The sequence below is a fragment of the Prionailurus viverrinus genome, chromosome E3 (genome assembly GCF_022837055.1).
Source record: "Prionailurus viverrinus isolate Anna chromosome E3, UM_Priviv_1.0, whole genome shotgun sequence".
NCBI lineage: Eukaryota > Metazoa > Chordata > Mammalia > Carnivora > Felidae > Prionailurus > Prionailurus viverrinus.
In genome coordinates, this window is record NC_062576.1 from 38,271,351 (window position 1) to 38,284,625 (window position 13,275).

General features: G+C 47.8%; 1 protein-coding gene across 2 annotated transcripts in view; it reads left to right on the forward strand.

The window, feature by feature from the left end:
• The first annotated feature begins 9,917 nt into the window (after positions 1-9,917).
• CORO7 (coronin 7) overlaps positions 9,918-13,275 on the forward strand; it is a 57,446-nt gene continuing 54,088 nt past the window's right edge. The window contains exons 1-2 of one of the 2 annotated variants that reach the window (XM_047839155.1): positions 9,918-10,089; positions 12,650-12,746. In XM_047839155.1, coding sequence (XP_047695111.1) covers positions 10,030-10,089; positions 12,650-12,746 — 157 coding nt within the window. In that variant the 5' untranslated portion in view covers positions 9,918-10,029. The remainder of the gene's footprint in view (positions 10,090-12,649; positions 12,747-13,275) is intronic. The other variant, XM_047839156.1, reaches the window with a different exon arrangement.

Sequence of the window (13,275 nt, forward strand, 5' to 3'; positions counted from 1 at the left end):
TTCTCTCTAGCTGATTCTCCGCGGGGCTGACTTTGATCACTCGGTTCTGTCCTGAGCGTGTTAAGGCTCCTGCACACCTGTGATGAACTTGCCAGTCGCCAAGGGAGAGCCGAGCCCCGCACAAACGAATTTAATAAACGTGGTGAGCACCTACTGTGTTTCACGCACGTTGTAGAGTACTGGGGATACAACGGTGAATGACATGCCATCCCTGCTCCGGGGGAGCAAACTCTGAATCGAGAGAGACCGGCTCCTTAGCAACTGACATAACGTGATCAGTGCTGTTGTAGATATAAACCGTGTTAGAGACACGGAAGTGAGGGGTTTCTGGAACAAGTTGCGGAGACTAGAGTGTCAGGGAAGACATCTGAGAGGTAACATTCCAGTTGGACTTTGATGAAAAGTGCGTCAGATAGAGGTGGAGGGGAGAAGTATTCCAAGCAGCAGACACTTCAAAAGCAGATGTCTCAGAGGTGTGAAAGTGATTGCCCTGTTTGCCTAAACCCTAAATTTAGGGTGTGTGACTGGAGATGAGGCTGGAATCTGGCCCAGTAAGCGTTACTAAGGAGTTTCAGCTTACACACCCCTGACCACCACCCCAAACAATAAGAAGGAAACCTGAGGATTCACTGATGGGTTTAAGATGAAGTGTGCTCTTTGCCACTTCTACTCATTGTACCCAAATTTTTGTGGATGTGGATGTTAATCTGCATAGATAGCCATAGCTTTCATTGATCAAATTCTCCACAGGCTCTGAGATTCAAAAAGGTTTAAAAACCACCGGTGTAGTGAAAAAGTTACAAGGCTACTGTAAAATATAAGGAGAAGTTGAGAGTTTGGGCTAGGGAAGGTAGCAGTGAGGCCTTTTAGAGAAGGCAAAGCTTGTCATGAAGTGAGAAGTGGAGAAACGAGTTCATTGAATATATTCAATCGATACTTAAATGTTTTCAGCATAGTGATTAAGAATATGGGCCTTGGGGGTGCCCTGCATGTGGCACTTGATCTCTGGGTCGTGAGTTCGAACCACACATTGGGTGTAGAATTTGCTTAAATAAACTTCTAAAAAAAAAAAAAAGAGGGGTGCCTGGGTGGTGCAGTTGGTTAAACGTCTGACTCTCAGTCTTGTCTCAGGTTATGATCTCACAGTTCATGAGCTCAAGCTCTGCATTGGGCTCTGCGCTGATGGTACAGAGCCTTGGGATTCTGTCTCCTTTCTGCCCCTACCTCCCTTGTGTGCACGCACTCGCTCATGTGCTCTCTTCTCTCTCTCTCTCTCTCTCAAAATAAGTAAATGAACTTAAATTTTAAAATTAAAAAAAAAAAAAAAAGATTATGGGCCCTGGAGTCAGATTGCCAGGGACTGAATCCCAGCCCTGCCACTTACTGGCTGTGTATCGTTGGACAACTTAGTTTACCTCTCTGTGTCTCAGTTGCCTTTCGGTAAAATGGGGACATATTGGTAACTACCTCAAAGGACCATCTGAGGAATGAGTTGAGATAGTCCTTGTGAAGGCTTCATACAGTATTCGGCATATAGTAAGTACTCAGTACATGTTAGTTGTATGTACTAGGCTCTGTGGTAAGCACTGAGAATACCAAGCAGGATTCAGGCACTTTTACTTACCAACAGGGAGCCCAAAACCTAGGGGGAAAGAGTGGGGGAGGGTTTTGGTTGAGAAGTACAACTTTCAGGAATAAATGCTGACAGCAAGAGGCAAAGAGATTTGCATTTACCACGTCAGAGGGAGTTAGGAACCAGAGAAGAGCTCACTAATATGAAAACTTTTGTCAGCTTTGTAACTTCCTCATATTTTTGGTATTTTAGTTTTCCCCCCATCTATTTCCGCATCGTGATTAACAGTAAAATTCCACACTAAAAGGGGATGTGCGTTCTTATTTTAGGGGATCACAGGAAGGCTGATTGCTGGGGAGCCCACATGCCCTCTCGGGAAGCGGAGAACCCCAAGGAAATGGAGTGGGTGCTGGTGGCTACCCAAGGAGAGGAAGACAGGTTTTTGGGAGGCCTCTGGAAAGACTCCCTGATGAGAGCAGCCTAGGTCTGTACGAGGTCCCCTTCACTGCTAGTCACTATAGAGAAGCCGGAGATGATACAGTTAGTAAACATGGGTAAGTTACAAGCCTCTGGAAATCTTCACAACAGAGGTCCTTGGTCCATGGTAGCTGGATCACCTTGATTTGATAGTTGTTGGGGGCCAGTGAATAAGCAAGCGTCTTTATGTTCCCCCACCGCTAAGCTGAAAAACCCAGGAAAGGAGCTGGTTTGGGGAGAAAGATGGTGAGTCACTGTTGTTTGGACGTGTCATGTTTGAAATGTCTGTGGGACCAATTTCAGGTACTTGGTGGCTATGGAGAGATCTGAAAACTTCAGTTGTGTTAAGAACATTCTCTTTCCAGGGGTGCCTGGGTGGCTCAGTCGGTTAAGCGTCTGACTTAGGCTCAGGTCGTGATCCCACAGTTTGTGAATTTGAGCCCCGCGTTGGGCTCTGTGCTGTTAGTTCAGAGCCTGGAGCTTGCTTTGGATTCTGTGTCTCCCTCTCTCTCTGCCCCTACCCACTCATGCTCTGTCTCTCAAAAAATGAATAAACCTGAAAAACAATTTTTTTAAGAACATTCTCTTTTCAGTTCACAAAGAACTTTGTCATATTTTCTATTTTGATCACAATCCTTTGAGGTAAGGCAAAGACTAATATTCCCATGTTTAGATATGGACTCCTCCCCCACCCCCGCATCTCTGCGCAACCCCGCCCCCCCAGCCCTGCCCAAACAAAAACATCCACACACAACAAAACAAACTCGGAAAGATGAGGAACTCATCCAAGGTCACAGAGCCAGTGTATAGGTGAGCCAAGATCTACACTCAGGCCCCTAACAAAACCCGGAGCTCTTCCCTTTAAACCATGCACCTTCTTGTCACTGTGATCAATAACTCTGGTTGAAAAGCCCTTACTACGCCTGGTTGGCTCAGTCGGTTGAGCGGCTGACTTTGGCTCAGGTCACGATCTCGCACTCTGTGAGTTCGAGCCCTGTGTCGGGCTCTGTGCTGACGGTTCGGACCCTGGAGCCTGTTACGGATTCTGTGTCTCCCTCTCTCTCTGACCCTCCCCCGTTCATGCTCTGTCTCTCCCTGTCTCAAAAATAAATAAACGTTAAAAAAAAATTTTTTTTTAAAAGAAAAGCCCTTACTAGTTTACAATGTACTTTCTCATGCTGAATCTCCTCTGCTTCTCACAACAAAAGCGGGGCAGGGCGAGTATTTATTACCACCCCACCTACAGAATGTTTCACTGCCTTCCAAGGACTTCAGCTGTTAAAGGACACAAAATGACCCATCCTCGGCTTGTTGCCAAAAACTAGAATGAGCACACGGGCGGGCCACGCCTCCCCATGGCCCCCAGGCAGAGTGTGTCATGTGTCCATCACCCACCCACCCCCCTTCTCCAGTCTAAAGCCCAAGCCGTAGCTTTGAGGAGAAACAAATGCTACTTGCAAAAGGCGCACAAGACTCACTCCCCCTCTGCACTTGTCGCTACACTGTCCCACTGGGCTCTTTGCCACCCTCCTGAGGCAGTGAGATCGGTGAGAGCTAGTAGGGAGTTTGAAGTATGGTCTAGTCGGTGATTTCCTGCAGACTCTGACTATCCAAACCACAATGGGACTAGAGTCCATGGCTACCCCATGAGCTGGCTGCTCTCCTCCCTTGGTGAGTGAGGGTCCCTTCCAGGGAAGACAGAAGGGCCTGAGCCAGTCTCTTCGGAGGCAACAAGAGGCAGCTGCTTCTCTAGTTGTAGCATTTCCTTTCCTCTCCAAGAGGATACGGGACAATTCCAAGGAGGTGTGGAATGTGTAACCCTGCATGAATGACATCCGTGTGGGTGCAGTTTCCTTACAGAGCAACAAAATAATCGAGGTGCAGTGTCACACTGGGATGGGGGATGGGGCGTCCTCGCCTTGATCACCTGGGTGTTCCCCAGTGGGACCTCCATGCTGATAATTTCCTAAACGACCTTTTAAATAAACCACAGGTGTCTCTGGCTCGCAGCTAAATATTATTCTGCCCAAATGAGGCTTAAACTTAATGTTTCATAAACCTGAGAAGTGAAAGGGGCCCTTTTAATGTTTGGTTTTTTTTTGACAGAGAGAGAGAGTGGGAGCAGGGGAGGGGCAGAAAGAGACAGAGACACAGAATCCAAAGCAGACTCCAGGCACTTAAGCTGTCAGCACAGAGCCCGTTGTGGGGCTTGAAGTCAGGAGCCACGAGATCATGATGTGAGCTGAAGTCGGTTCCTTAATGGACTGAGCCACCTCCGTGCTCCCGAAAGGGACTCATTTAAAGGAAACAAACAAGGATCACAGACACGGAGAATAAAGCTCCAGATCCTCTGGTAATCAGTGGATTCCAATGTGAAAAACATCACCTTAGCAAATGACAGTCTTTTCTATGAAAATGCCCTTTGGTTGTAAATTATCACCACAAAAGTCAAATTTTGTGTCTGTCAAAATATTTCACGTGTCACTGTAAAAAATCAGATCACTAGGTATAGTAAAACTTCAGAGCTCCAAGAATACATGGGTGCACCTCCATTTGAGACACAACGAAATAATAATGCAGGTTGCTCTGTCTCTCTGGGATGGGATATGGAGTGTTTTTCCCAATTTTTGTGATGTATTTTGCACATTGAAAACATTTCAATGCGCTCACACTGTCTCCCTCTCTCTCAAAAGTAAATACACATTTTTTTAAATTAAAAAATAAATAAGAAAATAAAAACATTTTTTGGGAGGGTGGGGGGACACCTGGGTGGCTCAGTCAGTTAAGTGTCCGATTCAGCTCAGGTCATGATCTCACAGTTCGTGAGTTTGAGCCCCACATCGGGCTCTGCACTAACAGCTTAGAGCCTGGAACCTGCTTCAGATTCTGTCTCCCTCTTTCTCTGCTCCTCCCCCACTCACTAGCTTTCTCTCTCTCTCTCTCTCTCTCTCTCTCTCTCCCCCCCTCCCTCTCTCTCTCCCTCTCCCTCTCAAAAATAAACAGACATTTAAAATTTTTTTCTTGTTTTTCTGAAGTTTTATTTATTTAAGTAATCTCTAAATCCCAGGTGGGGCTCGAACTCATGACTCCAAGATCAAGTGTCGCACACTCTTTCAACTGAGCTGGTCAGGTACCCCCAACATGCATCTTAATAAACAGTCATTTCAGGGGCAGATAACTAGATCTAAGAATTTGTTTGCACTGAATCTGGCCTCATCTATCCTCTTGCAAAAATTTTGATTTTTGATTCAAAATTTTGATTTTGATTCACCACCATCCATTGAAACTCTACACTCATAAACAACAAACTCCCCATTCCCTCCTCTCCCTAGGCCCCTGGCAACCACCATTCGACTTTCTGTCTCTATGATTTTATTTATTTATTTATTTATTTATTTATTTATTTATTTATTTATTTATTTTAATTTTCATCCAAACTAGTTAACATATAGTGCAACAATGATTTCAGGAGTAGATTCCTTAGTGCCCCTTACCCATTTAGCCCATCCCCCCTCCCGTAACTCTCAGTTTGTTCTCCGTATTTGAGTCTCTTCTGTTTTGTCCCCCTCCCTGTTTTGATATTATTTTTGTTTCCCTTCCCTTATGTTCATCTGTTTTGTCTCTTAAAGTCCTCATAGGAGTGAAGTCATATGATTTTTGTCTTTCTCAGACTTATTTCACTTAGCATAATACCCTCCAGTTCCATCCACATAGTTACAAATGGCAAGATTTCATTCTTTTTGATTGCCGAGTAATACTCCATCACATATATATATATACCACATTTTCTTAAAAAATTTTTTTTTAATGTTTATTTATTTTTGAGAGAGACAGAGACAGAATGCGAGTGGGTTAGGGGCAGAGAGAGAGGGAGACACAGAATCCGAAGCAGGCTTCAGTCTCTGAGCTGTCAGCACAGAGCCCAACGTGGGTTTGAACTCATGAACTGTGAGATCATGACCTGAGCCGAAGTCGGATGCTTAACCGACTGAGCCACCCAGATGCCCCTATACCACATTTTCTTTATCCATTCATCCATCGATGGACGTTTGGGCTCTTTCCCTACTTTGGCTATTGTTGATAGTGCTGCTGTAAACATTGGGATGCATGTGTCCTTTTGAAACAACACACCTATATCTCTTGGATAAATACCTAGTAGTGCAATTGCTGAGTCGTAGGGCAGTTCTATTTTTAGTTTTTTGAGGAACCTCCATACTGTTTCCCAGAGTGGCTGCACCAGCTTGCATTCCCATGTGTCTCTGTGATTTTGTCTAGTCTAACTACCTCATATAAGTGGAATCATACACTATTTGTCCTTTTGTAACTGGCTTATTTCACTTAGCATAATGTTCTTAAGGTTCATCCATGTTATAGCATGTGTCAGAATTTCCTTCATTTTTAAAGCTGAATAAAATTCTATTATATGTATATACCACATTTCGGTTATCCATTCATGTGTCAACATACACTTGGATTGCTTCCATGTTTTAGCTTTTGTGAATAATGCTGCTATGAATGTGGTTGTACAAATGTGTTTTTTCTGACCCTGCTTTCAAGTATTTTGGGTGTATACCCAGAGGTGGAATTGTTGGATCATACGATAATTCTATTTTTATTTTGTTGAGGAACCACCATACTCTTTTCCACAGTGGCTGTACCATTTTACATTCCCATCAACACACTGTGGATTCCCAACAGCACAAATGTTCTGATTACTCTACATCCTTGAAAGCCCTTGTTATTTTCTAGGGTTTTTTGTTTGTTGGTAGTAGCATCATCCTATTGGGTGTGAAGTGGTATCTCATAGTGGTTTTGAGTCATTTATTTATTTATTTATTTATTTATTTATTTATTTATTTATTTATTTGAGAGAGAGAGAGTGGAGGAGAGGGGGAGAAGGACAGAGAGACAGAATGCCAAGCAGGCTCCACGCTGATCCCAGGATCATGACCTGAGCTGAAAGCAAGAATCACTCAATTGACTGAGCCACCCAGGCGCCCCCATGATAGTTTTTTTTTTAACTGTTTATTTTCAGAGAGAGGGAGAGAGAGTGCACAAGCAAGGAAGGGGCAGAGAGAGAGGGATAGAGGATCTGCAATGGGCTCTGCCATGACAGCAGACCAGGACCTGAGCCGAAATTGGATGCTCAACTGACTGAGCCACCCAGGCACCCTGATAAACAGATTTTTAAATTTTTCATGATTTTTTCTTTTTTGCCTAGATCTTTTGGTGTCATATCCAAAAAAAAAACCAAAAATCATTGTCAAATCCAGTGTTGTGAAGCTTTTGCCTTGTGTTTTCCTCTAAGATTTTTATAGTTTCAGATCTATAGTTGATTTACATTTGAACTACGATGCATAATGTCTGAATGTCCCCTCCCAGGAGACTATAAAGCAAATTATGCTGATGCAAAAAGAGATTACTGCATACCATAGATTTAAACAATCTACATTAGCAGATCATATTAAGCTGTTAATAATTGTAATTCTAAAAGCAATATCCGGTATGGAGGAACCTCAAAAAAATGTAAGTACTATATGATCCCACAACCTCACTTCTGGGTATATATCCCAATGAATTGAAAGCAGGGCTTTAAAGAGATATTTGCACATCTATGTTCAGCGCAGCATTATTCACTACAGCCAAGAGGAGGGAGAACGCAAATGGCTGTTGCTGGATAAACAAAATGTGGTATATTAATGATATATATTCTGTGGTAAATACAGTGGTATAATAATCAGACTCAAAAAGAAAAATCCTAAAAAATAATAATGATTCGAAAAGGGGGGTGGGGAATTGCCTGGCTGGCTCAGTCGGTAGAGCACATGACTCTTGTGTGGGTTTTTTTTTTTCTTTAAGTTTATATTCTTTTTTTGTTTGTTTATTTTGAGAGAGAGGAAGAGAGTGTGTGTGCACATGCATGCACAGACAGGGTAGGGGCAGAGGGAGAGGAGAGACAGAGAATTCCAAGCAGGCTCTTCAATGTAAGCACAGAGCCCAATGTGGGGTCCGATCATGAACCTTGAGATCATGACCAGAGCCGAAATCAGGAGTCACTTAATTTTTTTTTTCAACATTTATTTATTTTTGGGACAGAGAGAGACAGAGCATGAACGGGGGAGGGGCAGAGAGAGAGGGAGACACAGAATCGGAAACAAGCTCCAGGCTCTGAGCCATCAGCCCAGAGCCTGACGCGGGGCTCGAACTCACGGACCGCGAGATCGTGACCTGGCTGAAGTCGGACGCTTAACCGACTGCGCCACCCAGGCGCCCCAGGAGTCACTTAAGAGACACTTAAGCAACTGAACTGCCCAGGTGCCAGGAGCATGTGACTCTTGATCTCATTCATGGTTGTGAGTTCATGCCCCACACTGGGTGTAGAGATTACTTAAAAATAAAAAAAAATAATAATAAAAAAAGATAAAGTCAAACTAATAGAAAGTAGAATGGTGGTTACCAGGGACTGGTGGGAAAGAAATGAAGGGCTGTTGTTTGACGGATATAGAGTCTCAGGATTGCACAATAAGGTTGTGCACAACAGTGTGAATGTCCCTAACACTACTGAACTATACAGTCAAAAATAGTAAATTTTATATGTTGTTTTTCACCACAATTTTAAGAAAAAGAAGCAATATTGGCAGTAATTGAACATCATAGCCATCCCAAGACTGCACTGCTGGTGCCTTTTCCAAAGCTGCTGCAATTCCAGAGTCTGAAGAGTAGCAGCCTTGGGAAAGCTGTACTTCAGCAGCAGCCGGACTGCTTAGAATTCCAAATTCCAGGCCTCCCTCAACTGCACTGGCATCCTATTTTTAGTATATGGAGATCAAAGTCGTGGCTCTTTAACTCCCTTGGTAGGATACAAGGAAGTAGCCTTTTAGTCCTCATAGTTTACCTGTAAACACCGTAAAAAGGAACTTGCATTTGTGGGGTCCATTGGTGCCCTCCACCAGGCCAAGCCTTCAGAATCACCCTGTAGGCCTGTAACTCCAGCTAGGCAGCTAGGCCGTTCTCTAACATGGGCTTAGGAAAGGTTATTTTCGCGGCAATCATTCACATTCCTCAGATCAAAGTCCCTTTTCCAGACACGCCTGAGCAGGTGTTCTGTCTGTTAGCAAGCAGAAAGCGTGTTCTGGAATCATGGACTCGATTTTCAAAGCGCAAACAAATGCTTGTGGAATGAATGGCCCCAGGTGGAATGAAGCTTGTTCTCTTTTCTTCCTGAATGACCCGGGGACTAAGCAAGCCGCCGGTGGGGTGCATGTGCTATTAAAGGTATTCCCCGTTTCCCTCATCTTTCTCCCTTTGGGTTTATTTGTAAATCATACATTGATTTCCTTGCAGGGGTCAGTCCTGCCCCGTCGCGCCCTGCAGCCAAGACGTGCCCTAACTGCCGGGACGCTGAAGGCCCCAGCCCGGCCTTCAAGTCCACCCGGCCTAGAGAGGGCCCCGCGGCTGGGATATGCCTCAGACCCGGGTTCCCGTTCCTCCCCCAACTGCCACTCGTTAGCTGTGTGACCGCGGCCAGCGCCTGCTCTGTCCTGAGCACGGTCCCAGTATCCGAAATGGAGCTGGTCCACGTCTGCCACCTCTCCGCCCCGGCCGCGCCCCGCATACCCCGGAGCCTCCCGTGACAAACCCCTGACTGCAAAACCTGGACGCTGCCCCCCGCCTGGGAGCACGCCCCGCAGAGCCGGGGACCACCAGACCCGCACGCGACACGTGACCTTCTCGCCCGCGCGGCTAGCCCGCCGGCATCGGGGCGTGGCCTCACAGGACAGCTCTGCGGCGATTGGTCGGGGGCGGGGCCAGGCGGGCCGGAGCGGGCTGTGATTGGCCGGGGGGCGTTCCAGGGCGTGGCCGCGAGAGGGGTGGCCGCGGGCGGGGCCGGAGGCGGCGGGAGTCACGGCTGGCTGTCCGTGCACCTGAGAGCCGACGCCCGGGTCTTCGAAGCTGCGCCCGCCGCCTTCCCCGTCGCCATGAGCCGCTTCAAGGTGTCCAAGTTCCGGCACATGGAGGCCCGGCCGTCCCGACGCGAGGTGAGCCCTGCCCGCAGGACCCGCGCCCCTGCCCCTCCCCCTCCCCAGACCCGCGCGGGGACCCCCGAGCCCTCCTGCCCCGGGGCGCCCCCTTCAGGCCTGGGCCCGGCGTCCGGGTTGTTCCGTCGCACCCGGAGGGCAGAGTCCGGCGCTGCCTGACCCAGTCTCTCTCTCTCTCCTCTCGAGAGACCCGCGGTTCGCCAGCTCCCCCGCCTCGCGCTGGGACCCCCAACTGGTGTAACCAGCCCGACCCGGCGGAGGCCTGAGGCCTGCGAGGCTGCCTGCCTTCTCCGCTTCCGGTCGGCCTCACTGGGGAGCCGCGGCCGGGCGCTGCTGGCACCAGCTCCTCCCTGCCGCCCCGATTGGCCCTGCCCGGGGCTGGGGTGTGGAAGGGATGCCTCTCTCTCCCCTGGCCTCCGCGAGTCCGGGTGTGTCAGCTGAAGAACAGGAGCCCCTCAGACAGAGGCGCGCCCCTCCCTCGGGCTTCCGCCGGCGCTTCCTTCTCTCGTGGCTGGCGCAAGAGCAGCTCTTCTCTTACTGGGGTGATGCTGCCAGGGGCTGGGTGGGGTCTGGAGAGGCCCAAGGAGGTGGAGCCCAGAGGAAGAGCTGAGCCAGGTGTTAGGGGGCGTCTCAGACCCCCGGAAGGGCAGCCGGCCTGATGAGAGGTATGCTTTAGAGATGATGCCAGTCCTGGTCTGCTGCTCCCAATGTTATTTGGAAGGCTTAGGAACTGACCTCTAGTAACCCCATCAGGAGCAAAAGCACAGCAGGGTAGCCTGGGGCAGAAGCCCAGTTTTCATCCTCTGGACGATATTTCCTCTGTACTTCCCCTCTGCTCCTGAAACCACCACTGTGAACACGACCGCACTTTCCTTCCTCTGTACTGCCTACACCCCTGTGAGGGAGACAGCCAGCAAGCAGACAGGCCTTCAAGGGCTCTGCAAGTTGTAGTAAGTGCCCTGAAGAACACAGGAGCTAAATGGCCATGTGGAGGTCATTCTCAGTACAGTGGTCAGGGTCAGCTGCAGGGAGGAGGTGACATTTAAGCTGAGACCAGAAGGGTGAGAAGCAGCCAGATACAAGAAAAGTAGGGTGGAATAGAGCCTAGCAGAGGAATGGAAGGTGAGCCCCGGGTGGATGGGGGGCAGTGTTGGGGAAGCAGGATGTGTCACATGAGTCCAGAGCCGTCCTGCAGAGCTCAAGGACCACAGGAAGAGGTTGGATGGTTTTCTTTAAAAAAAAAAAAAAAAAAAGCTTTTAAAAACGTTTATTCGTTTTTGAGAGAGAGAGGCAGAACACAGGTGGGGGAGGGGCAGAGAGTGGGAGACACAGAATCTGAAGCAGGCTTCAGGCTCTGAGCCTGACGCAGGGCTCGAACCCACGAACCGTGAGATCATGGCCTGAGTCAAAGTCAGATGCTTAACCGACTGAGCCACCCAGGCCCCCCCAGTTGGGTGTTTTCTGAGTGCGGTTGGGAGCCATTAAAAGGTTGAAAGTGGAGAGCATTGGGTAGAGATTGGCTCAGATTTGCATTAATACCATCTTTCTGAGTGCCATCAGCGCTCCTTGAAAGGGTCTCGAGTATACTTGATGGGCCTTGGGGCTTGTCCCAGGTGGGCCTTAGTCCAGCAATGTAAACAGTCAAGCATGGGACCAGGGATTACAGAGAAAGCTTTAAACACTTTAGGTTAGGGAGAGGGGAGGACAGGTGATCTGTTCTCCTTTTCAGAGATATTCCCCGTCACTCTGAACAGTAAACATGAATCAGGAGGAAAAAATAATGCAAGAAGGTAATGTTCTACCCACGGCAGGTGAACACTGAAATAGAAACTTGCACGATGGGGGTGGTTTCCGGCATGCTGTGGGTGGGTGGGCTGGAAAACAAGGCCGCTCGGGTGTCAGGAAGCAGGCAGGAGTGTTGTACAGTGCTCTGATACCAACAGAGAAAACATGTGGGCCTTGTTGGTCTTAGTTTCAGAAAAAGTGCTCCTCTGCCCCCCGTTTGTGGGGGTGTTAACATTATCATCTTTTCGTGGAGGTGCATTGCTCACCTTTCTATGAGACTTTGTGGAGAGGCCTTGGTTCTTCCCCTTTCTGAGCTTGAGTGTTATCTCCTGGGGCTCGTAGGAGACACCCCCTGTACTTGGTGGAGGCCTTCAGCAGTGCCCTGGAGGAAGTTGAGTCTATCTTCTGTCTTAGGTGCTCACTTCTGCTTTCTCTGCTTCTGTCTCTCCCTTTTAACAGAAACAGTCCCCTGACCACACACACTGTTCAGTTGGCTTCTTGACTTCATTTAGCCTGAGGTCACTTCTGACAGCCTTCTCACCCTTATTAGAGATTTGATTTAATAGACAAAATTGTTCCTTCCATGACTTAGGTTATTATTTCAGGAACATTTTGAATATTCTAAGGGAGTGCGTGAATGGGGACAGGGTTGGATCTAAAGGAATGCATTTCTAGTGGTGCAGCTTTAAGGTCGAGTTCCCTGCATTATAACCCACCCCCTGCTTTAGTTACGATCAGAGGCCTGTCCATCCCAATTCTTATTCTTTATTTTCAGGCCTGGATCGGTGACATTCGAGCAGGAACCACACCCTCGTGTGGGAACCATATCAAATCCAGCTGCCACTTGATTGCATTTAACTCTGACCGTCCAGGTAGGAAGGTGGACATAGATTCATACATTGTCATCCTAATTAGAATGGGGCAGAAGGGCAGACTCATTTCAGGTTGGAGGCTTAGGGGATCCTCATGGGGCTCAGAGGTCAGCACCATGAAGGGCCTTAGACCCCTACAAACTGGTCAAGTGCAGTAATCAGATTGATTTTGATTAGGGCATGTGTGTATACTTTGTATAAACTACACTGGCTGTGGGTTTGTTTTTGTTTGTTTGTTTTCCCCCTGGCGGTGGTTTTTAAGAGATTGGCCAGGAAGACACCGAGGGGACTGTCCCCTTTGTTTTTTGTTGCTAGTGTTAACTCAGACCTCAAACTGACAAAAATCGGGTACCTCTTTAGCTCATATAAGTAAAAGGTCCAGAGGCTTCTCTAGAGGCTCACATATGCTATTGGCCCTGACCTGTGTCCTGTCTTTCGGCCCCGGTGCCCTTGAGTGATAGCTTCTTTCTCAGGTAAAGCTGGGAAAAGGGGCAACCGGTGGCCCTAAGCTGGCCTCGTATGACCCACA